General features: G+C 37.3%; 1 protein-coding gene and 1 non-coding gene across 9 annotated transcripts in view; one reads left to right on the plus strand and one right to left on the minus strand.

Moving 5' to 3' along the window:
- Positions 1 to 26,031, minus strand: part of NSUN3 (NOP2/Sun RNA methyltransferase 3) — a 115,109-nt gene that overhangs the window by 57,786 nt on the left and 31,292 nt on the right. For 7 of the 8 annotated variants that reach the window (XM_026457185.2, XM_023216037.3, XM_023216039.2 and 4 more), the window contains 2 exons: positions 25,577 to 25,731; positions 24,723 to 24,844 (listed from right to left, as the gene is read on the minus strand). In XM_026457185.2, the coding sequence (XP_026312970.1) occupies positions 24,723 to 24,844; positions 25,577 to 25,731 (277 nt within the window). Of the gene's footprint in view, positions 1 to 7,479; positions 7,563 to 24,722; positions 24,845 to 25,576; positions 25,732 to 26,031 lie in introns of all 8 variants that reach the window. The other variant, XM_023216042.2, reaches the window with a different exon arrangement.
- Positions 20,955 to 21,014, plus strand: LOC111545170. The gene has a single exon (XR_002732357.2). It is a non-coding gene; the product is annotated as a U7 small nuclear RNA (small nuclear RNA).

Genomic DNA, 26,031 nt, shown 5'->3' on the forward strand with positions numbered 1-26,031 from the left:
ATTATTATTTTTTTTTAATAAGAAGAAGGAAAACTAAACAGCCAGCCAAGCAACATCCATTTTTGCATAATAGTATAGCATCCTCTATTAACCTCTCTAAATGAGCCATGGCCCCTCAGCTCCTCAATGATCCTGTATCATGGTTTAACAAGATCCTGAGTAATGTCATATTATTCACTCACGCTAACCACTAACTATAATGCATGAAATTATTACAAACTCAGGTGTATTAAGACTTGTATTATTCACCATTGAATTCTAATGATAACAGTAAACTTTCTAATCATACTTAAGTAGAAGTCAGAAAAATGTCATGACTAACAACAGTAGAAGCAAAAGCATTATTTGATCAGATTAAGTAGAATGCTAACCTAATACTCCAAAATGGAAATTAGTAAACATTATCTTGGGTTTTCCATATTCTTTAATATAAAATGCCCAATTACAATGCAGAGCTGGGGAAGTACTTTTGAAAAAATTGACATATCATAATTGTAGATAATCTGAAGGTATATGTGTTATTTTCATACATGTTTACAATGTAGAATGATCAAATCAGGGTAATTAGGAAATCCACCACCACAAACATTTATCTTTTCTTTATCTTGGGAGCATTACAATTCTTCTCTTCTAGCTACTTTGAAATATACAATAAATTATTGTTAACTACAATTTCCTTACTGTACTATCAAATCCTAGAATTTATACCTTCTATCTAACTGTATTTTTGTACCCATTAACCAACTTCTCTTTATTGGAGGAAGTACTTCTAAAGGAAGCAGAACTGTGACATAATATAATCCCTCTATCATTTCTCTGAAACACACATATTCCCTTCAGAAGTCTCCTACAAAAGTGCTGATCAGGTTTAAACTCTACTTGAAATATGAGGTAAGATTCTCTCTCACAACACTGCTGTACGAAACAAAGTTGATCTTGATTAATTTTATAGCATATAATACAATGGCCTGCTGCACAATGAAGGTAAGAAAAAAAGAAAAAAATCTATAGTAGAAAATGATTTTACCCTAAGTACTACTAAAAGAGAAAGAAAGATGGCCTTCTTGCCATGGAATGTATACCAGACAACCCGTTACTATATGGCAGATATCAGGTATACAACTTTCCCCAAATCTTTGCTTGACTTTCAGTGTATCGTGGAGCAGGCTGAAATGCACTTTGTGTTTGAACCACCTAGTTAATGAAGCTGCTAAAAACAAAACAATACAGTTTTTAAAAAGAAATCATTAAATAGAATATGATGTTACACTTCCCTCATTTGTGAACAGAAACTCCTCAATAGATTTTTGACAATTAACAGAATACACTCAAGTGGCACTTCAGGTCTATCTCTTATACTCTGTTGTGAAATCCAAAAAGCTCTGCAACCTACGAGTTTTTAAAAATTAAGTTGTGAGGCCAGGTGTGGTGACTCATGCCTGTATTCCCAGCACTTTGGGAGGCCAAAGGGGGCGGAGCACTTGAGGTCAGGAGTTCAAGACCAGCCTGGCCAACATGGTGAAACCTCGTCTCTACCAAAAATATGAGAAATTAGCTGAGTGTGGTGGCGTGTGCCTGTAACCCCAGCTACTCGGGAGGCTGAGGCAGGAGAATCACTTGAACCCAGGAGGCAGAGGTTGCAGTGAGCCGAGATCGTGCCACTGCACTCCAGCCTAGGTGATAGAGATTGTCTCAAAAAAAAAAAAAAAAAAAAAGTTGTGGCAGATTCATTTGGGTTAAAAATCTGACTTAAACCCATGTAAGGCTATTTATGGCTAAGACTTATCTCATGTGATATAACTATTCATATGTCTTGCTGAAAAAATATTAATATGTTTGATTATGGAGTATTGTTCCAGACCCTCCTGTGGAAAGGAGGTTAGACCATGTACTAAGTATGTACTATTTTACTTCTTTAAAATCCAAACAAATTCTGAATTCTGAAACACATCTGCCATTAAATAAGATTTTCGGTTTGTATTTTTTTTTTTTTTTTAATTTAATTTAATTTTATTTTTTTTTTGAGACGGAGTCTTGCTCTGCCGCCCAGGCTGGAGTGCAGTGGCTGGATCTCAGCTCACTGCAAGCTCCGCCTCCCGGGTTCACGCCATTCTCCTGTCTCAGCCTCCCGAATAGCTGGGACTACAGGCGCCCGCCTCGTCGCCCGGCTAGTTTTTTGTATTTTCTATTAGAGACGGGGTTTCACCGTATTAGCCAGGGTGGTCTCGATCTCCTGACCTCGTGATCCGCCCGTCTCGGCCTCCCAAAGTGCTGGGATTACAGGCTTGAGCCACCACGCCCGGCCTTCGGTTTGTATTTTAGATCCAAATGAATCATACTGTAAAACTATATACAATATCTTCTGTAAATATGCATGTATGAAAAAAACAGTTAGTATGATAAAACTAGTTAACCACATAGTTATCCAATAAAAGCTTTATTTAATTACTGGTTGCAAGTAAATCATTTAAACGTTAACTTTTAAAAGCATCAGATAGGCACATCTACTAATAAGTAGTCTATATGCAGGAGTCCACCACAGTTTTCTCAGGAAAATTGGATTGTTTTGTGTTCTCAATACACCAAGGATTCCTTCTTTCACTCCTTCAAAAAATGTTCTGATCTGCGTGTATTTTAAAGAAACTCTGTAAAATCAATAATAAACTCATTTTTTTAAGGCATTCATTTTGTCTTTCCCAAAGTTTAATGATTTGCCTATCACTGAAGTTCTCCATCCTTGAAAGTTCTGCTTAGAGGAAAACAGAGAATCATGCCTCAAGAGCCTTTGAAGAAACTGGCTTAAAACAAGGTGAGAATGTGTTGCTTCTCTAGCACAAGACAGACCACCTTTACATTCCCAGACTAATCTACATAGGCTTCTAACTAAAGGATAGTAAGAAAGGAAGATAAAAGAAAAATTATTACTTGACTGAAATACCTTAAAGAAAAGCATGTATTATCTTAATTATAGCATAAGTTCAATGACCTTGAAAAACTAAAACAAAACAAAACAAAACCCAAAATGTCTTGAAACACAGTTATCAAAGTTCCAAAGGAGAGTGTTTCAAAACGTAACCAAAATTTAAACTACGATGCAGGATGTCCTATTTTTTTCCTTGGCAAATATCTGAGTTTCAAACAGAGAATGTTATTTTTATAAATAGCTATTAAAACATCCTAACACATTTTTAAAAATATAAATTCCCTTTCTAGGATCTATTCTTTTGGTGCTTGATTAGAAAATTTGGCATTCTGATGGGAGGGTCAGTGTTAATTAGATCACTGTATTCAACTGTTTTCTGAATTTAAAAAGGGCTGAGCCAAAAATGCAGAAAAGAACAATCAGCACAGCAACAGTGCCATCTTTTGACCAAAACAAGAGTGATTTTTCCCTCTTTCATTAATTCCTCATGACTTATCACCAGGAGATAAACGAATTCTTTTTATGTCATCGCTGTAACAAGTTTGAAGTCATAATCACTGTCTTGCCTACAGTTTCTGGTACAGAAGTAAAAGAATCATACATGTCTGTGCTCCTGAAAAATTAAGATTACAACCCCCAAATACTATGATTAATATATTTATTCCTCATCTTTATTCATGTCCCTTCCTTCGCCATTAGAGTATCAAGGCAATAGTACCATTCCACTGGAAGCAAATATAAGTAAAGGATGCCACAATATTAGCAAGCTTTGCCTTCTCAGAAACTCTAGCATTATACATTTTTTAAAACCAAGTAAGATTGTAGGAATTTAAAAAATTTAAAATAAGCATAGGAACATAAATCCTGCAATTGGTCCATCGTAACCATTTAATATTTAATTAATATTTAAGAAAGCAAATATGAGACTACCTTATAAAGCTATTTGCAACATACGTAGAAAAGAAAAACAGTTATATAATTAATAATGTGGAAAATGTATGAAAACTACAGTCTTTTTATTTCACTGCCCAAATGACAGTTTAAGTCCAAAAGTGAAAAGGTGAGATGCTTCCAGAGAATACTGGACACATAGTACATATTCCTCTGTGGGGAAATTCTTACATTTTCTTTAAAGTAGAATAGAGCAGCAAGGGGGAAAAAAAAAAAAAAGAAATCATGTCTTTTGCAGCAACATGGATGCAGCTGGAAACCACTATCCTAAATGAATTAATGTAGGGACAGAAAACCAAGTATCGCATGTTCTTATATATAGGAGCTAAATTTATAAATAGGAGCTAAATATTGTGTACTCATAGGCATAAAACTGGCAGTAATAGACACTGGGAACTACTAGAGAGGACAGAAGGGGGTAAGGGTGGAAAAACTATTTGATGCTATGCTCCCTACCTGGATGATGGGATGAATCAAATCCCAAACCTCCGCATCACGCAACACATCCGTGTAACAAACCTGCATATGTACCCCCCGAATCTAAAATACAAGAAATTGGCCGGGCGCGATGGCTCAAGCCTGTAATCCCAGCACTTTGGGAGGCGGAGACGAGCGAATCACGAGGTCAGGAAATCGAGACTATCCTGGCTAACACGGTGAATCCCCGTCTCTACTAAAAAACACAAAAAACTAGCCGGGCGTGGTGGCGGCGCCTGTGGTCCCAGCTACTCGGGAGGCTGAGGCAGGAGAATGGCGGGAACCCGGGAGGCGGAGCTTGCAGTGAGCTGAGATCCGGCCACTGCACTCCAGCCCGGGCGACAGAGCGAGACTCCGTCTCAAAAAGAAGAAAGAAAGAAAGAAAAGAAAGAAAAGAAAGAAAAGAAGGAAGGAAGGAAGGAAGGAAGGAAGGAAGGAAGGAAGGAAGGAAGGAAGGAAAGAAGGAAGGAAGGAAGGAAGGAAGGAAGGAAGGAAGGAAGGAAGGAAGGAAGGAAAGAAAGAAAGAAAGAAAGAAAGAAAGAAAGAAAGAAAGAAAGAAAGAAAGAAAGAAAGAAAGAAAGAAAGAAAGAAAGAAAAAATACAAGAAATTACTTAACAAAATAAGTAAACAAAATAGAAAGAATCTTCCTGAATAAAAGAGAACAGAATGTGGATTTGGTCCAGAAATCAAACAAGATGCTGACTCCTATGTTAACTGAGTGTAGGACACATGATCTGCTTAATTAATAATACCTTATGTTTACCTGGTGCTCTAGTTAAAGAGCACTTCACAGAGTTTTAATAAAACCTTAGGAGGTGAGACGTACAAGGTATATAGTCTGACCAGATTTATCAAATCGAGGGTCACAAAGACTGATTTGCCTGAAGTGACACAGCTAATAAATGCAGCACGAAGACGGCCACTCAAATCTAGGACCGCAAGCTTCATCACTGCTATGTGCCCTGAAGCAAATATTACCACTGCTAAAATAAGTTTAGAACTTGGGGCAGTAAGACATAGGACACCACATGCATTCATTCTATCATCCCAATTGTCTCAAATACCCATTGAAGGTAAAAAAATAACTATATACCTCCAGGCACTTTTAACATAAAGAAAGTAGAATTAATAGGTCTTACGCAATGACCTGAGAATCTGGGCTACCAGTCCTTTTATAGAGCATACAACCTCCTCCTATTAAAGTGCCGCTGTACAGCATTATGATGAGGTGACTGAAAGCACACACTTCACACTGAGACATAATTTGAAATTTTTCATCACAGATTGGCATTTAAATGTTAGTTGTGTACAATTTTTACATATTAGACTCAATGTAGAAACTCAAAAGTAGTTAGGCCTTCATTAAAATTCCAAATAATTTGGAATATCTTGGTAGTTATTCCAAATAACTTGGTAATTCATTTAACAATACTTTGTTTGTACAACTCTAAAAGGTAGATAAAAATACTGTTTTCCTCAGAAGCTTGACTCAGCAAGAAAATAAGTAGACAAACAGCCTGTATTAAAAAGCCTATTTTCAGCCTTCATTTACCTGATTCTGCCATTAATCCTCAACTTCATGAAACTTTCTTCTGATCTGGCTTCCTGGATGCTATTTTTCCTTTGTTCATCTTCTATTTCTCTGAAGTCTCCCTTTAGTCTCCGCCTCCCCATCTGCCTTTCCCCTTTTTCCTGTCCCTTAAATATCAGTCTGCCCTAGAACTTTATCCTTCATTTCCTTTTTTTACCTGACGTTAAGTGTTTTATATGTTATCTTATTCAATCTTTCAATTAAGTTCTGAGGCATGAATTATTATTCTTACTTTGCAAATGAGAAAACTAAGGCAAGACAGTTATTTGTACAAAATTTCTCAGGAAATGTCCAAACCAGGATTAAAATCCAGGCAATATAGTTCTGTAACTCATACTTTTAATGGCAGTTATCCCTCCCATTCATTATGTAAGGGCTTTGTCAACTACTTGATTATTGTAAAATCTTTCAAACTGACTTTCTTGTTTAAGGGTTTGGTTATTCTTGGGCCAGGCGTGGTGGCTCATGCCTGTAATCCCAGCCCAGGTGGGCAGATCACGGGGCCAGGAGTTCAAGACCATCCTGGCTAACACGGTGAAACCCCGTCTCTACTAAAAATACAAAAAATTAGCTGGGCGTGGTGGCGGGCTCCTGTAGCCCCTGCTACTCGGGAGACTGAGGCAGGAGAGTGGCGTGAACCCAGGGGGCGGAGCTTGCAGTGAGCCAAGATCACGCCACTGCTTTCCAGCCTGGTCCACAGAGCAAGACTCCATCTCAAAAAAAAAAAAAAAAAAAAAAAAAAAAGAGTTTGGTTATTCTCTTTGCATCTATTCTCTTCGCATCTCCCAGCATTACCTGATCAAGAAATTTCCAACTTGTAGCAGACACCTCTAGTTATTCTTCGGTATCTGTTCTCATTTCCTTCCGTAGTAATGGGATTTTTAATTGGCCACAGCCAAGACTAATTTCCTAAATTGCCTTGTAATAACCACAATCATATGACTAAGTCTGACCCATGAAACGTGAGTGGAAGTAACGTTGAATCATGCTTTTACTCCTTCCCACTAGTTGCAATGCAGATTAAACAGCAAGAACTGGGATAGTCACCCTGGATTGTGAGGCTGAAGATTGGGCCTGGATCCCTGAGGATTCTGGAGTATGGTCATCTACTGATTACCTAGACAATCCTGGGAAGCCTCCTCAGACTTATTTATTTAAGTCCCTATTATTTTGAGTATCTTTCTCTCTCTGTTATATTAGAAGAAAAACTGTCTTAACTAATACTGAATTTGCTACCACGTGGAGTTGTAGCAGAATCTCAAGTATAGAATCGCCTCAATAAACAGGCAATAGAGGGCAGGGTCACGAAAACTATAGGTTAGAAAGACAGTATGATGGCTAGATTAATTGAGGTTCAACTTGGCTGAACCATGATATTCAGATAGTTGGTCAAGTATTATTCTGGGTGCGTCTGTGAGGGTGTTTTTAGATGAGAGTAATATTTGAATTGCTAGACTGAGTAAAGCACATGGCCCTCCATAATGTGGGTGGGCTTCATACAGTCAGTTGAAGAACTGAAGAGAACAAAAGACTGACCTCCCTGGAACAAGATGGAATTCTCCAGCAGATGGCCTGTGAACTCGACCTGCAATGTTGACTCTTCCCTGGGTCTCCAGGTTCTAGAGGGAGAGAGAGGGAGAGGGAGAGGGAGAGGGAGATTTAAGGAATTGGCTTATACAGCTATGAAGGCCACATCCAGCAAATTTGGGACTTGGCCTTCATAGCTGTATAAGCCAATTCCTTAAATCTCTCTCTCCCTATCCCTCTCTCTCCCTCTCCCTCTCTCTCTCTCTCGATAGACAGACAGACAGACAGTGGTCCCATGAGATTATAATGGAGCTGAAAAACCCCTATCATCTAGTATTTACTATACTTTTTATCATTATTTAAGCAGGTCCTCCTTCTTAGGAAAAAAAAAAAAGGTAACTGTAAAATAGCTTCAGGCAGATCCTACAGGAGGTTTCCAGAAGAAGGTATTGTTATCATAGGAGATGACAATTCCATACATGCCACTTCCCCTGAAGACCTTCCAGTGGGATAAGACGTGGAGGTGGAAGACAGTGATATTGATAATCCTGACCTGTGCAGGCCTAGGCTAAAGTATGTGTTTGCATCTTCGTTTCTAACAAAAAAGTTTAACAACAACAAAAAAATTAAATTTAAAAATAGAAAAAAACTTATAGAATAAGGATATAAACTATTTTTGTACAGCTGTACAACATGTTTGTTTTAAGCTAAGTATTACAAATGTCAAGAAGTTATTAAAACTTTAAAAATTTATCAAGTAAAATAGTTACAGTAGGCTAAGGTTAATTTATTATGGAAGAAAGAAAAATATTATTTTATGAATTTAGTGTAGCCTTAGTGTACAGAGTTTATAAATGCTACAGTAGTGTACAGGAAAATCCTAGGCCTTCACATTCACTAACCACTCACACACTGACTCACCCAGAGCAACTTCCAATCCTGCAAGCTCCCTTCATGGCAAGCTCCTTATACAGGTGTACAATTTTTCAATCTTTTATAGCATATTTTTACTGTACCTTTTCCATTTTGGTATGTTTAGGTACACAAATACCACGGTGTTACAACTGCCTACAGTATTCAGTACAGTAACTTGTTGTACAGGTTTATAGCCTAGGAGCAATAGGCTAGACCTTATAGCCTAGGTGTGCAGTAGTAGGCTCCACCATCTAGGTCTGTGTAAGTACTCTCCATGTTGGTACTATGATGGCTTCCCAAGGCTGTCCAGGTAATTAGAAGATGGCCAGAATCCAGAATCATCAGGGATCCAGGCCCAATCTTCAACCCCACAATCCAGGGTGGCTATCCCAGTTCTTGCTGTTTAATCTGCATTGCAACTACTAGGAAGGAGTCAAAGCAGAGATATATATATATAGTGTGTATATATACATGTATGCATATGTATGTATATCTCCATTCTTTTTCTCTGGAGAACTCTAATATAGACAGTGATTCTTACTGTGCCATGCCAAAACATTTAATAAAATCATTGTTTATGATATCTTGCATGAGAGACTGCATACTAATCACATTTACATAACTCTAGGATAGCTAGAAGAAAACTGTAACATGTTAGTGTATGTTAATGAAAGAAAGCTCAGGAAAGATCTGAGGGATCTGGATGCTGAAATGGAAGGAACACAGTTCTGCTCAGCAATGCTCTCTGTGTGTGGAAATCCAAGTCTACTGAGAATTCAGCAATTTGGGTCTCACAGGGTTGGAAAGATTCTGTAACCCCAAAGTTACCACTGAAAACTTTCTATCACTGAAAGTTATCTCTAAGGAGGCAGCTCTTCCAGGAATAATACAGTGGCCTCAAGCCTCATTCATGCACTTCTAAGTAAATATTCTTGTCCAGACAATGGGAGTCAAGCCAAAAGCAAAAATATTACTTTTACACCTGACCCAATAAAAAGGAGCAAACTTTTGAGACACACATTATGAATAAACTTCAAAAATACTATGCTGAGAGAAAAATTCCAGATAAAAGAGTACATGCTCTTTCATTACATTTTTAAGTTTAAGAACAGGCAAAACTAATCTATGATAAAAAGAAATCAGAATAATAACTGCTTTAGATGAAGGGAACAATGAATTCTGAAGGCGTACTCAGAATCTTTCTGGGGTAATAAAATGTTATAGATCTTGGTAACTTTGCTATGTAATCGCCAAAACTCCGTGAGCTTAGTGTACACATATACTGTTACACATCCAGTGGCTCAACATGTAGGTAAGGGCAGCAGCTGTGCCCACAGCTCCTCCAGGAATCACAGGACCTTCCTTCAGCTCTTCCAAATTCTGGACCAGGCTCCTAAGGCTCCTAGGCAGGTCCATGATGGAATCCACCAGCTTTTCTGCAGCTCACTCACATCATCAAACTGGATGTGCAGAGACGAGACGTGTTTCATCTTTTGTCTTCGTGGATTCTAGTGCGTTTTTACTCCCCGTAACCTCACGTGCTAACTGCCAACTCTGCTTACCTAAAGCCTACCAGCAGAAGTAGTGATGCAATAAAATAGACTACTTCAACAGTTCCCTTAATTAAATAATATCTAATTCCAATAATAAATCTCTTATATCATTTGTGGAGATTTTACGCTGACCAAACTCTGATACACAGCTAGCAATACTTCTGTCCTTGCAAAGCAAGATAGACACGCTTGTGTAATTAACTACCAAAACAAGGAATTAAAATTAATTATTTGTCTCTTCTTTCTAGATGCTTAGAAAGTTCTAATGTTTACACAAATTGCCACAAAAATCATAAAATTTCCTTTTAACTAGGCGAATGAGCTTGTATTCACTCAGAAGAAAAGTGAATAAAAATGGTCTCTTCACCTAGACCCACTTCAGAGCTCAGTCTTTGAAACTTTTTCATTGATTCTCCATGGAGTATCTCCCTATTCTGCTTTTCCCAAGCAATAAATTTCTAGCTGCTTGAAAACAGGGTTTGTGTTGCATTCACTCTGTATTTTTTACATACAGCACAACTGGAAACCATATTCTTAAAATATATTCTTAAAATAATATTCTTAAAATATTAAATAAATTAATGGGCTGGGTATAGTGGCTCACGCCAGTAATCCCAGCACTTTGGGAGGCCGAGTTGGGTGGATCACCTGAGGTCAGGAGTTCGAGACCAGTCTGACCAACATGGTGAAACCCCGTCTCTACTAAATACAAAAAATTAGCCAGGCATTGTGGTGGGCACCTATAATCTCAGCTACTTCGGAGGCTGAGGCAGGATAATCTCTAGAAACGAGAAGTCCTCCGCCTCAGTAAGCAGTGAGTTGAGACTGTGCCATTGCACTCCAGCCTGGGCAACACAGTAAGGCTCTGTCTCAAAAACATAAAATAAAATAAAAAGGCCAGGTGCGGGGACTCACACCTGTAATCCCAGCACTTTGGGAGGCCAAGGTGGATGGATCACGAAGTCAAGAGATCAAGACCATCCTGGCCAAAACAGTGAAAACCTGTCTCTACTAAAAGTAAAAAAATCAGCTGGGCATGGTGGCGTGTGCCTGTAGTCCCAGCTACTCAGTAGGCTGACGTAGGAGAATCGCTTGTACCCGAAAGGTGGAGGCTGCAGTGAGACAAGATTGCGCCACTGCACTCCAGCCTGGCAACAGAGCAAGACTCTGTTTCAAAATAAAATAAAACAAACAAACAAAAAAACCAAATAAATAAATGAATGCTACCTTAATTAAGAGGCAGGTCAGGAAGAGAATTTTCAGTGTAAAACAAAGAAATATATTTAACTGAAACTAACACAAAAAAATTCTGAATAGAGTTCTGCACATGTATCACAGTATAATAATAAAAAAAAGTAAATGTGGTAAAATGTAAAACAGTTGATGAATCTCCATAAAGAGCGCACAGGAGCTCCTTGTACTATTTATTCTTACATTTTTTTCTAAGTTTAAAATTATATCAAAATAAAAATTTTACCAAAAAAAATTCTGAGTAGAGAATAGTTGAAGCAACTTCTAACTTTTATGTTATAGAACAAATGGAAATGATAGAGGCCAGAGGCTTTATCTAAAAAAAAAGAACAAATGGAAATGACAGAGGCCAGAGGCTTTATCTAAAAAAAAAAAAAACACAAAAAAGCAGGGGCGGGCGGGGGGGGAAGCTTTTGCTAACAAGTAATTTATAAAAATGAGAAAGGTTTTTATTCTTGCCAACTGGGTCTTAAATAATAAATTCCTATAGAAAGTAAAACAGCCTGTTAATGAAGGCAGCTACTTAGCAATTGTGGACTCATTTATGATAGAGTAGAACAGTTTGGTAACCTTTTTAAAGTAAACTTGACCTTATGGAACATGGCCACTGTTTTAAATTGAGATATGTTGTCCCAAAAATGCCATTAAGACATTTAAAAATGTCAGTTGTCCCTTACACTGCCTTTCTAGTAACAAAAGGGAAACCTAACGGAGTTTGGGAGAGTGAGGCAGGAGACAGCAGAGAGTCTGATTTAAAGAAAATAAATCTAGTTTAAAAAAAAAATTAGCCAGGCATGGTGGCTCACACCTATTAATTCCAGCCCTTTCACAGGCCAAGGCAAGAGGATTACTTGAGTACAGGAGTTTGAGACCAGCCTGGGCAACAGAGAGAGACCCCTGTTTCTACAAAAAATAAAAAATTAACCAGGTGTGGTGGCGCATGCTGTGGTCCCAGCTACTCAGAAGGCTGAGATAGGAGGATCACTTGGGTCCAGGAGGTCAAGGCTGCATGATCGCCCCACTGCACTCCAGCCTGGACAACAGAGTGAGACTCCATCTCAAAACAAACAACAACAAAAACAAAACAACAACAAAACATATATATGCCTAATTTGATACAGCAATAGAAATATTTTAATTAGGCCAGGTACAGTGACTCATGCCTGTAATCCCAGAACTTTGGGAGGCCAAGGCAGGTGAATCGCTTGAGCCCAGGAGTTTGAGACCAGTTTGAGCAACATGGCAAAACCTCATTTCTACAAAAAAACACGATTAGCTGGTGTATACCTTTTGTTCAAGCTACTCAGGAGGCTGAGGTGGGAGTACTGCTTGAGCGTGGGAGGTGGAGGTTGCAGTGAGCTAAGATTGTGGCACTGCACTGCAGCCTGGGTGACAGGGTAAGATCCTGTCTCAAGAAAAAAAAAAAAAAAAAAAAGAAATTTTTTATTTGCTACAAGATAATTTAACAAATGGTAAAACCACATCTTTAACCATTTTTTTTCTTCCCTGAAGTATTCTGGGAATTTTTTCTTCATTTACTTTTCCATTTCTTTTTTTTTATACTACATTGTTGACTTCTAGTATTCCTTTCCAATATTTCTGCTTTTGTTCCTTTTCAGCAGTTTCCATTTCTTTCATTTTTCCACTGCCTGTTTCTCATCATTTCACCCTGTTTCTATCAGTTTACTATTTCTGCTGGCAAACAGCAGTCTGGGCAAGAAAGCAAAAAAAAAAAAAAAAAAAAACCCTGACCACTATTATACACTACGACCAAAGAAAACATTAAGGTGAAAAGTTGAAGTTCATGTACAATCTATCAAATAGATGCAGATTTAAAATTAAGTTTCATGGCACCATAAGAATCTAAAACATAGACATTTCTAGGTTGACAGTTACCTAATGCCATCATCAGTTTTGAAAGTATTATTTTACAAGCCTTGAGGGTAGCCTTCACTGTGCTCACAGTAAGTAATCAAATTTCTAGATATCACACTGTTTATTATCAAAAGAGTTCTGTGAATTCAAGATAAAGAAACATGACCAAGCTTGCTGTTTTCAGAGATACCATACCCAGCGGCTATTCTTTTGTCAGCCTAAGAAACAAAAACAATGCTGATAATTATCTTCTTTCCACTGACAGTAAGCTTTTACCTTGAAGAAGCAATGTTTCTTATAAAGTACAACAGAGTAATGACATTAAACACTTTTGAAATAGATTATAAATGACACATTTTAACATACTTATTATTGGTTTCCACTTGGAGACTTCACGTTTAGTACCTCTTCTTAACAGTTCATTACCTCATTAATATGAGTATGGAATGGTAGGGATTAAAACTGCTCCACTAAATTAAATATAAGGATCTCATTTTGTGTTGCTTAGGTGAGCCAAGAGTGACAACAAACCCACAGTAGGCCTGCCTAACTTCAAGGTAGGGTCTCTGTCCTATTAACCATTGCCTCTTAACTCCCACAAATGAAAAAAAAGAAAAGCCTTCAAGAAAACCACCAGAATTGACCTGATTTTGTCCCATGGCAAATGTGCTTATGAATGGAGAGTGCTTACAGTTGATTTTAATGATTTAAAAGGGTTTATTCAAACCGTGTATGTGTGTGTGTGTGTGTGTGTGTGTGTGTGTGTGTGTGTGTGTGAAGAAGAAACTCTCTTCAAGTGAAATTCTACATGCTTAACCGGAAAACAGATACCCTGCCTCTAGTTGGATTTGGTGTGCCAGACTAAGGGGCTCCCCTGTTCATCCCTATCTATTCCTTCAAGACAGCTCCCAAAGCGATTCTACAGAAACCCTACGTCTTTAGAGTGCTGAGTTTGAATGCCAATGTCCTAAATAAATCTTTGGAGGAAAAAATGACCATCATTTCCTAAAGAAAGAAGTCACTTGACTCCTGCAGTAGCCAGACTAAAAAAGAAATAAAAGCCTACAAAGTTTACTAAAGGCATTTTAGTGACTCCATTTAGGTTAATGGCATGGTAAGTTCAAATTCCTGTAGTGAGTGGCAGAATGAGGCCAAATGCCAGGAAAACCTTGCTGATAGAAGAAGAAAGAGTCACAGGGACTCTTAATGGATAGGCTGGATCGTGGTTTTTCAGCCCAAGGTCCAATCCTTTGGATCATAAAAGTCGTTGTTCCCACAGAAAGAAGATTCGGGGGAGGCAAAAAGAACACAGAACAGCAAGAGATAAGTAAGAATGCTCAAGCAACAAAACAGCCTTTTCCCAAAATAGCCAGGTCATCCTCTGCTGCACGCAATGGTCACTCTTTAGAAATCTTGAAAAGTCAGTTCAAATTTTTTAAACTAGAAGAATTTATGTGCTCCCTTGTTTCAAATACTTTAATATACTTATTATACTTATTTGCTCAGTTTTGTTTTGTTAAATATCCATTAAAAGTTTTTCAAATTATTAAGAAAAAAGATGTGAAACTCTTAACATCAGTCATATTTTACAAATTGAATAAACTATGGTGAATTTATGAAATGTTTAAAGTATCATCTTATTTTGAAGACTGCTTTCTTCTAACATTAATCCACTGATAATCAGTGCTCACCTGAAAAAATTCCATAACTTCCCAATTATTTATTCCCAATAGCTTTCTTCTCTCTCTGTTTGCTCTCTTGTGTCTACCCTCTATGTGTAATAATCTTTCTAAAATAAATGTAATTATGTAATTTCATTATTAGAAATACTTCAGTAGCTCTCCACTGTATATATAACAGTTGTGGTAAATTATGGAATAAGTTACCCCTTCATCCTCTTAATCATGTTTCCATGCCAAGCGTGTAAGGGGCAAGGCTCTTACTTTTTGTCTAATAGCTGCTGGGAAGAGTTGATTGAGTCCCCAGATTTAGATGTGGGGCTGGACTAAAAAGCTTGCAACTGGGACTCAGGTCCAAATCATGCCCGTCAATTCAGCTTCATCACAGAGGCCTGGTTGGGGTTCAGGAGTGAGCTAACATAAAAGATCAAATTGTCAAATCTGATTCACACAGATCAGAGACCTTACCCACTATCAAGCTTTACTATTTAATAATAATTTTAAGTATACAGGCAATCAAGTGGCACAAGAGAAGCAGAGAAAGGTCTGGGACAGCTGACATAGCTCCTCAGGTCTTGCTTTCAGTATTGGGTATGGGCTTTTTAATTCAGAATAGATGAATTCTCTAAATCATGTTCACAGATCGCTTCACACAATGGGGAGCATTTAGGTTATGTCACAAAATACCTTATGCAGTTGATACATGGTATCTCCAGGAAGGAAGCCATGCCCCATAAATCTATATAGATGCTAGTTTGTGTTTACCATAGGCAATCCTAACCAGGAACATGCTGCTCAAAGCAAGCCATAAATAAGAACTATCCTCTTAGCAAAACTCATGAGTCTGTTTACCAAGGAAGCCAATTATCTGCATGTTTATGAGAAGATTTAACTGAGTCACCTGCCTTCTTTCTTTCCTTAGGAGTGTCCCCCTGGAAATCAAAACAGAAATGGATCACAGGCCAGCTGCTATAACTCCTTCCCAAAGAGTTATCAGGCTCTCGCCTGGAACTTTAAAAAGTTGATCTTTTAATCTCCATTAGGATACAGTTTTGTACTATTTCTTTCATTAATCAGATTGTGTAAGGAAAGAAGAGATTTAGGTATTCCTAACTACCTGAATAGATGAATACATAAAAGAAGGAATGGCATGTTTTCAAAGACTGTTGAATAATTGAAATGTTCACGATAAATTAAGGGGAAAAAGATATCAACTGTGTATCACTAAGATTCCTATTACTCTACATACTATACGCAGCCAAAGGTAATAAATAAATCAATAAATAAATATATATATATATATATATCTCAGCTCCAGTATATTGTACTCTATTGTATATTATTATACTATAGCATAATAATATTATATATTAGACAAATCTCTTTAGTTTAAATATTTACCTGCTGCTTATTTTGTACTCCATCCTTAACAAGAACAAAGTTAGGCATCCTTCCCTCTATTCCCTTAGCACCCTAACTGTTCTATTATTATAGGTCTTAACCACATTTTCTGATAATTGGCCTGAGGACCTTGAGAACAAGAATCATTTTCATATTTTAAAATCTGCAATGCTTAGCTAAGTTCCCAGTAAAAAGTAGATAATGTTAGGCCGGGCATGGTGGGTCATGCCTGTAATCCCAGCACTTTGGGAGGCTGAGGCAGGTGGATGGGAGTTTGAGACCAGCCAGGCCAATATGGTGAAACCCCGTCTCTGCTAAAAATACAAAACGTAGCCAGGTATGGTGGCACACACCTGTAATCCCAGCTACTCGAGAGGCTGAGGCATAAGAATTGCCTGAACCCAGGAGGCAGAGGTTGCAGTGAGCTGAGATCATGCCACTGCACTCCAGCCTGGGTAACAGAATGAGACTGTCTCTCAAAAATAAATAAATAAATATTAAAAAGTAGTAATGTTAAATAAATTAATAAATGCTGATAACATCTTATTTTCAAGATTGTATTCATACTGTCAATATATATTTGACACATATTTTTTATGAAAGAAAATATAGTAGTTACAAATTATAGCTTCGGATGGCTCCTCGGGCTTTTACCATTTCATTGAATGTGTAATATTTTGATCAGTAAACTCTTGTTAAAAAGAAGTATGTTCTTTCCCCAAACAAACTGCGCATTTTAAATTTCATAACCTCTGACTACTGCCACCTAAACTTACAGAAAAAAGAAATAAGATGAAGAATACAGAGGAGGTAGAACAGAAAGAGGAAGAGAATAATTATTAGTAGTAGTTGTAGTAGTTGTTAATAGTAGTTTGCTTTTGTTTTCTGGATTCCAAACATATGACTAAGCATATGATGACAGTATGCAACATGAACTGAATTATTCAAACTTTGAAAAGAAAACATACACATAGCTGAAGCAGTGCTGGAAATTTTCCATTCTGATAGCCCCATATATTCAAATATTATTTTTCCAATATAAACACATCAATTTTTTCGTCACTGTGTTGATGAATGATGAAGGCCATGCTGCACAGTCACTAGGTATTCTTTATCTTAGCTCCAGTGCATCAGAGAAGAGATGTTAGTGTTTCTGTTTTTGTTTTTTGTTTTTTTTTAATGTTTCTTTCAAAACACAATTCTTGCTGTCAGAGTACCACTTTTTAAGGATTGTTATCTGGATGATTTATACAAATTTTCAAAATGTTACCAAATAATCTAAGCTTCCTTTTTCAATGAGCTCACAAATTGGATTTTACTTGTCAAGTAGTGAGAAAAGAAAACCAGAAGGGGTCAGTATTTTAAACGTGATTGATTTTCTCCTAGGAAACAAACGACATGATACATTACTGCAATAAGTTACCTCCATTTTTGTTATAAATCATATTCTTCAGTTAGTGCTTTCTCACCCAAAAATCATGTAAAATTCTCTTATACAAATGTCATAGTCACTTTTTAAAAAGACTATATATATTTCATTTTCAGTATATTTTCCCACTTTATTTTTCTTGATATAAAGAATTTGATTAAAGAGTATGAACATACATAGTAAGTAACAGGAATGACTGGCTCAAAAATTATTTTGAGAAATGATAATAAAGGTATACTTTTAAGTCTGGCTTATGTTTAATTATTCCTTTTATCCTTGCCCCTCATTCTCATCTCCTGAAGATAGCTCTGGGACAGATGTGTGAGGAAATCTGATACAACTTTTATCTTTATGTTCTGTAAATTCAATAGAAAATTCTAATTTGTCTACCTCTATATGGATAAATCAAAGAGTCTTTAAGTATACAAAGAACTCATATTGTTATGAGATCTTTCTCCTGTCATCACTGTGCCTTCCAATACGTTTTTCATGTTAAAAAACAAAAAACAAGTTAGATTACTATTTTTATCGTTATACATACTTCTATATGTATATTAATTTTAAAAAAATTTAAGGAGGATTACATATCTACTAACAGTTTTTTTTAAAAAAAACTAACATCAGTGCTGGGCACAGTGGCTCGTGCTTATGGTCTCAGCACTTGGGAGGCCAAAGAGTCAGGATCAGTTGGGGTCAGGAGCTCGAGACCAGCCTGGGGAATATAGTGAGACCCTGTCTCTAGAAAAAAATTTAAAATTAGCCAAGTGTGGTAGCGTGCCTCTGCAGTATCAGCTACTGAGGAGGCTTAGGTGGGAGGATCACTTGAGCCCAGGAGATTGAGGCTGCAGTGAGTTATGATTGTACCACTGCTGCACTTTAGTCTGGGAGACAGAGCAAGACCCTCTCTCTAAAATATTTTTTTAAATAAAAATGAAAAATAAAGAAATTAGCATCAAAAAACTTCTATCAAATAAGACATTAATTTTCATTTATTTTTCATAAAAACGTACCAAATGTACCAGATTAATATTGAGTTGCAGAGTATATGATTACAGGACACTGTCTTTCCAAAAGCTGAAATTCTGAAAACTGTGCAGACTGCTTATGTAACAGAAATATAAATAATTTCTGGTAAAGTGACAGCATGCCTTCACACAGTCATAAAGGGCATAAATACCTTTTTTAAAATTGAAAAATAATAATTGTGAATATTTATGAGGTATAATGTGATATCTTGGTCTATGTACACATTGTAGAAAGATTCAATCTAGTTAATTAGCATATCTATCACCTCGCCAACTTATCATTCTTTTGTGATAAGAACATTACAGATCTATTCTTTTAGCAATTTTGAAATATACATCATTAACTGTGGTCACCATGCAGCATGATAGATCATTATAACTTATTCCTTCTAACTCTCAGACTTTGATCAACATCTTACCTTTCCCCATCCTTCTCTTCACCCTCAGCCTCCAGTAACCACCTTTATATGCTATTTCTATGAGATCAACTCTTAAGATTCCACATGGAAGTGAGATCATATGTTATCTATCTTTCTGTTCCTGGCTTATTTCACTTAGCATAATGTCCTACTGCCCCACCTATGTTGTAGTAAACGACAGAATGTCCTTGTTTTTAAGGGCTGTATAAGTTCTTATGTGTATAAAGTACCTTTGAGCACCGTATCCGTCAACAGGCAATGTACATACAAGTCTAGCCTTTGGCAAAACAATACAATCAGAAAGTTTCCCTTATTTACCTCTTGCCTATCTTTTCCACTCCTTTTCTCACTTCTGAGTGCTATCTTCTGTCCACAGTATGAGGCCAGCAATATTTGTTTACCTGCATTCCAATTGCTCTTTGCAAATGAAAATAAGGATCTGTAATCAATCCTTCATATGAATGAAACTCATACACATCAATGTATTTACTCTCTTGCATGCTTGCATTTTAAAACCATTTATCTCATATTGTGGAATAAAAGGGTTGCCTTTTGTTAACAAAAGGTAATGCAATAACTAGCTGAGGAAAGACTGGAAGACAGGCAGGAGGAAATTCTAGGTAAGTGATATAGTGATAAAACAGAGCTATTCCTGATGATAAAATTGCTATCGTCTTTTTTTTTTTCTTTTTCATTTTTTGAAGTCAAGGGCAGGAGATTAAAGAGAGATTATGTCTGGTATTAGCATTTTTTTTTCCTTTATCTTTTTAACCCCAAGACTTGTAGATGTCAGGAATCCGATCATTTTCTCTGCATATAGCTTGGATATCTTGCTCTCTCCCCTTTGTTATCATAATCACATAGCCAAGGGACTCGGAATTCTGGCTGCTTCAAGTTATTGCAAAACCTCTCAGGCAGACCAGGAAGCAGAGGCAGGGAACGTAGAGCAGCTGCTGAAGGAAAAGAATGGGCGATGGCTGGTGCGGCAGCCTTTCCCAGTCTCATATGATTACATGAAAACCTACATTGAATGTGATCTCAGTTTTGTGCCCTGTCAATTTGCTACTAAAGTGATGTGCCACTAAAACCATTCCTTTAGGGAAGTAAGATAATGGAAGAGAGGAGTGGCCACTACAGAAGAGCCTCCGTTGCTGGGACATAAGAAGGTGCCCATCTGGGGTTTATGCATGTGAATGATTTTTTGCAATGATGATTGAAATGCTAAATGATATTAAGAAAAACTTATTAAACGATAAAAAAATTAAATTACATCTGTAGCCATGTTTTGGCTATGTAAAAGCAATACTAATCAAAATAAATTATGGGAATTGCTTTACATTTATGCCTAATCACCATGCAGCACAATAATGATTACATCATTATTTCTGTCAGATTAACTGTGCTATCAATTTAATTACACCTATAAACTCTAAATACTCAACCCGTGTAATATACTGTTTTTAAACAATTACTTAGTCTCTTCTACATGCCAGGCACCAAATTATATGGTAGGAATAAAAATAATGAAACAATCCCTGCTTCCATGGGGCTTACAGTCTTGTCCAAAAGAGAGGCACATACTAGATAATTGTGTAGCAGAGGAACTGACAATAAATCTATCTTTAAGTGAAGGTAAGGACATGAGGACAATATCCACACCACTCCCTGGAAATCAGGCTGCCTTTGGCAGTAAGGAGACATCAGAGCTGATTCCTGAAGAATCAGTAGAGTTTGCCAGGAGAAAGGGGAGCGTAAATTAGAAGAACTCTCAACGAAAAGGAACAGGAAATGCACTGGCCTCGGAAATGAGACACTGTGTGGACTGTTTAGAAACTGCATGGTTGGAACAAAATGAGTAAGAGTTCTGAAACAATGAGGTTGCTGAAGAAAGAAGGGGCCAGGTCAAAAGAGGACTTGAGTAGTATATTAACAATATGAAGTATTGCAGCTCTTTTAGAATTTGTCTAGCAAATTCTGGTTTTCACTGGAAAATTCCCCAATTAAAAATAAAAGAGGGTGAAATTTTGCTGGTAATGGGGAACCACTGTAGGATTTCCAGAAGGATAATTGACACGAGATTTTCATTTCGGATGTGTCACTCTGGCTTCACTGTGGAGAACCAAGCAGTACGGCTCACAACTGGAGACATGTAGGACAGTTAGGGGCCAGTTAAAATCATTTAGGTGACAATACTGGTGGCTTAGGTTAGGCTATTCAGGACGGAGAGAATTGGGTGCACTTGAGACACATGTAATAGGTACATGTGTCTCAGTGATTTAGACGTCTTAGGGATTGATTCAATAAACAAGAAAGAGGGAAGTTGGAGATCGATGTCTGACTTAGGCAAATATATGGTGGTGTGGCATTTACTAAAATCGAGAAGAGACGGGGAAGAGGCAGGTTGGTGGAATTTCTTTTCTGATTTTTTATTTTGTTGATTTGGTGGAGATTCTCTCTCCTAAGATAATTAGAAATTATGATTTTTATCTTAATTATTTGAGCTTTTAGTTTCTGGAGATCTCGGATAGGTAACTGAATATATAGGTCTGAGGCTAAGGAGAAAGATCTGAGCTTAGACTCGTATTTGGGAGATAGTCTAAGCTCATGTATTGGGAGATATCAGTTGAAGCCATCAGATGGAGAAAAGCATCAACATCAGTAGGCTAAAGAAACTCAAAATTTGTGGGATAAGCTGATGAGCAGCAAGTTGAATAATTTACGAAGAAGGCATAACTGAGAAGTAGGGAGAACCAGGAAAGCCTATGATCACAAATGTCAAGGGAAGAGAATATTTTAAGAGGGAGCAAGCAGTAAACAAAATCTAGTGCAGCAAGGAGTATAAACTGGTATAGCCTTTTTGGAGAACAATTCAACACAGCTATTAAAATATTTGATCCTCAATTCTACTTCTCAATATTTATTTAATCTAGAAAAATGCTAGTAGACCTATCTGATGAGACAAATTAAAGAACGATTTATAAAAGTAAACAAATAAACAAACAAAAACAAGAAACAATGTAAATATCCAGAAATAGAGGATTAAAGGATTAAAAAGGAATACAATAGATCCTCTTGAATATTTCACATAAGTTAAAGAGAACAAAGTAGACCTACATGGAAAAGACTAAGAAATATTTGGTGGAGGCCGGGCGCGGTGGCTCAAGCCTGTAATCCCAGCACTTTGGGAGGCCGAGACGGGCGGATCACGAGGTCGGGAGATCAAGACCATCCTGGCTAACACGGTGAAACCCCATCTCTACTAAAATAATACAAAAAATTAGCCGGGCGAGGTGGTGGGCGCCTGTAGTCCCAGCTACTTGGGAGGCTGACGCAGGAGAATGGCATAAACCCGGGAGGCAGAGCTTGCAGTGAGCTGAGATCCGGCCACTGCACTCCAGCCTGGGCGACAGAGCGAGACTCCGTCTCAAAATAAAAAAAGAAATATTTGGTGGAAAAAAAAAAAAAAAGACCATGTAACAGAAGAATATACATATCATGATAAAAGTTATTTTAAAATGTATTTCACTACATACAGCTACTAATCCAACAGTTAACTCTAAGAAGAAAGTTGATATTTGGTTGGGTATGTGGCCAACAGGGCCTTTTGCTTCATTTGTATTATTTATTTTTTTTACAATGAAAATGGTTTCATGTATTACCTGTATAAGTAGAAATATATTTTAAAAATTCTAAAAATTTTAAAAGTTAATAGTTCCTTAATAAGAATAGGTTTGGAAGAGTAAAGGAAACAGAAGATAAAATATAATTAATTGAGACAAAATGGGAGGAAAAACAGTAGACAGAATATATCACAGAAAACCTGGTAATAAACAGAAAGAAAAGGAAGTCGGGGGCAGATTTGTCAGGAGACAGAGAAGAAAAATAATATTCTCAGGAAGCCTGTTTGTTTGCTTACCGTTTAAAAAAAAAAATGTAGATCACAATGTTAATAAGCCATCACAAGATTGAGTATCTGTTGCAGGTGTAAGGAATAACAATGGCAAGGCTGATGTAGCAGGAACAATTAAGAAACTGAGGCTGGGGGATGCTGCCTCATGCCTGTAATACCAGCACTTTGGGAGGCCAAAGCAGGCAGATCACTTGAAGTCAGGAGTTCGACACCAGTCTGGTCAACATGGTGAAACCCCCGTCTCTACTAAAAATACACAAAGTAGCCAGGCATGGTTGTGGGCACCTATAATCCCAGCCACTTGGGAGGCTGAGGCATGAGAATCGCTTGAACCCAGGAGGCAGATGTTGGAGTGAGCCAGGATCACACCACTGCACTACAGTATGGGTGATAGAGCAAGACTCTACCTCAAAAAACAAACAAACAAACAAAAAATGAAGAAGTCAAATCAATAAAGCTTACGTGAGAAAAGATTTACAGAAGGATCTAGGTCATCTCAAAGCTAATAACCCAAAGGGTAAAAGGGTAAGGTGGTATAAAGTTTTCAAAATATCTTAGTGTTACATGAAAGGTGGACATCAGAAGTATACAAACAAATGGTCTAACTGCTGGATGAGAAATGTTCAGAAAAGCCTTCTGATAAATACTACCAAGAATCATCATAATGAACTGAGACGTAATCTGATACAAGGCTATGTATTAGTATTGGTTATAATATTTAGGAAATGGTATATGTTCATTGCTGTGTATCAGTCAGAAGTTGGAAATGTATACTGTCATTCACTGTCTTTCTATGTGCAAGAGGTAATGAATGATGAAGGCACCATTTAATTGTATTTTAAATATTATAGATAATTTTGGTTTAGCGGCTGGGTGTGGTGGCTCACACCTGTAAACCCAGCACTTTGTGAGGCCGAGGCAGGCAGATTATGAGGTCAGGAGTTCAAGACCAGCCTGATCAACACAGTGAAATCCTATCTCTACTAAAAATACAAAAAAAAAAAAACAAAAAACAAAAAAAACTGGGCTTGGTGGCGCACACCTGTAATCCTAACTACTCAGGAGGCTGAGGCAGGAGAATAGCTTGAACCTGGGAGATAGAGGTTGCAGTGAGCCGAGACTGCACCACTGCACTCCAGCCTGGGCGACAGAGTGAGACTGTCTCAAAAACAGACAAACAGAAATATTTGATTTAGCATTAAACAAGAAGAATTACATGGGAGTAGGGCATACGTCAAAATCGCTGTTGGAACCCGGACAATAATGTTTCAAAATGGCTCTGTTCTTTTTTTTTTATTTATTATACTTTAAGTTCTATGAAACCAAATGTTCAGTGGTCAGGTCCTTCTGGAAAATTCTCAGAGGGGAGACAAGCGCTAACAATGAGCTACAACTTGCTAGGGGCTGATTCATCCAGAACATTAACAAAACATGCATCCTGATTCAAAGCTATTCTTAAGGAGCTGCTCAGATTCTGGTAAAAGACACAGGGCTATGAACCCCCAGGCTTGGGTCCCAGTGAGCAAACAACTTTGAACTACAGTAAAATTGTCTATGCCCTTTAAGAGACAAAGCACAGCAATACTACACGTCACTGGGGGTGGGGGGAGGGGCGGTGAGCATTATAGCATGAGCGATAAAGGGGAAGAAGTTGGGAATTTTTTGAGTGCAGCCTTTGGAGGAATAATCACTGACACCTACACAGCAAGCCCTCCACTGGGGCCTGACATGTTCTATCACACCTGTTTAAATTACATCAGACACCAAAATACACTTTTGTATTAACAGTCCCTACCTTAAGAGCTCTATCTGTAGAAGAGGCAAATTCCTCCTTTGACTTATCCTACAGGATGCCTTCTGAGAGTCAGAAGAAAACAACCAGCTTCGATCATTTGAACACGGAGCATCCACTAACACCTAGAGAAAAAGAGGACAAGTGACGCAAATATGCACTGACAATCTATTCTCAGCCATGAAATAGATAGAGAAATTCTCTAGAACATGGTAAACAAATAGCAAATAAATAAAAACATTTCTTTTTTAACTGAAAATATACCACAGGAAGTTTTTCCTTATGGCATTTCCTCACTAACACTTCTCAGAAAAACTTACCATGTACTTTCAGTGTTTGTTTTTGGGGGCTTAGGATGGGAGAATTAAAGTTCACTATGTCTACTAATGCTATTTGATATACTTGACAACCACAGCAAAAACTTTTACAAAAGTTACACATTGTAATTAGACATTAATATATTTCTGAATTTTCAGCACTTATTTCTAAGAATGAATATTTCAATTTCAGCTCACGGAAATGACCTCTTTTTCTTCATCTGTCATACTCTGATATGAAATGTTACTGAATTAAAGCAATACAGTACTGACCCAAATAATATCCGATCTTTTCCTGAGTATCTTTGAGTTAGCTGCCAATCTAAAACATTCTATAATCCCCAATCCCAATGTTACTGCTTCCTTTGAACCATGCTGACCATCAAATGAAAACTGCTTCCACATTCACTTTATCAAAATTTTCCAGGGTACTGAGAAACTGTATCAGGCTATGTCTGAGAACAGATGGAAAATAACAACCACAAAGCAACATAATAGTGCTATCACTGGGCATCCGTTTGTCAAATGTAATAAAAGTACCTTGTCAAACATTTCAGGCTGGGCGTCTCCCATTTCTCTGCCATCCAATTCAGACACTTTAATTACATTTATCAAAGGCTGTGGGATGAAAGATTCTAACGTCTGCCTCAGCCACTTCAATCTCAGACTATCATATTCATTACAATGAAGATAACCTAAATAAAAAGGATTAAAAAGTTTCAAATGAAGGCAATGGAACTGTTAAATTTCTACTTTTCAGCAAATAAATTTCAGGAAGAAGTTAACTCATCAAAATTATGCAGAAATAGGGCTCAGAGGTAAACATCATAATTTTCTTACGCTTTAAAAACAGAAATAAGGTGTACGTGTATGTATATATGGATACACACAGCTACTACATTAAACATTTACAATAGTCATGCCTACACAGTCTCTCAGAAGCTCTCAGCATTTGCTCCACCAAGTTTAATTTTATTAGAGGTAAAACCTATAAA

The sequence above is a fragment of the Piliocolobus tephrosceles genome, chromosome 2 (assembly GCF_002776525.5).
Source record: "Piliocolobus tephrosceles isolate RC106 chromosome 2, ASM277652v3, whole genome shotgun sequence".
Lineage (NCBI taxonomy): Eukaryota > Metazoa > Chordata > Mammalia > Primates > Cercopithecidae > Piliocolobus > Piliocolobus tephrosceles.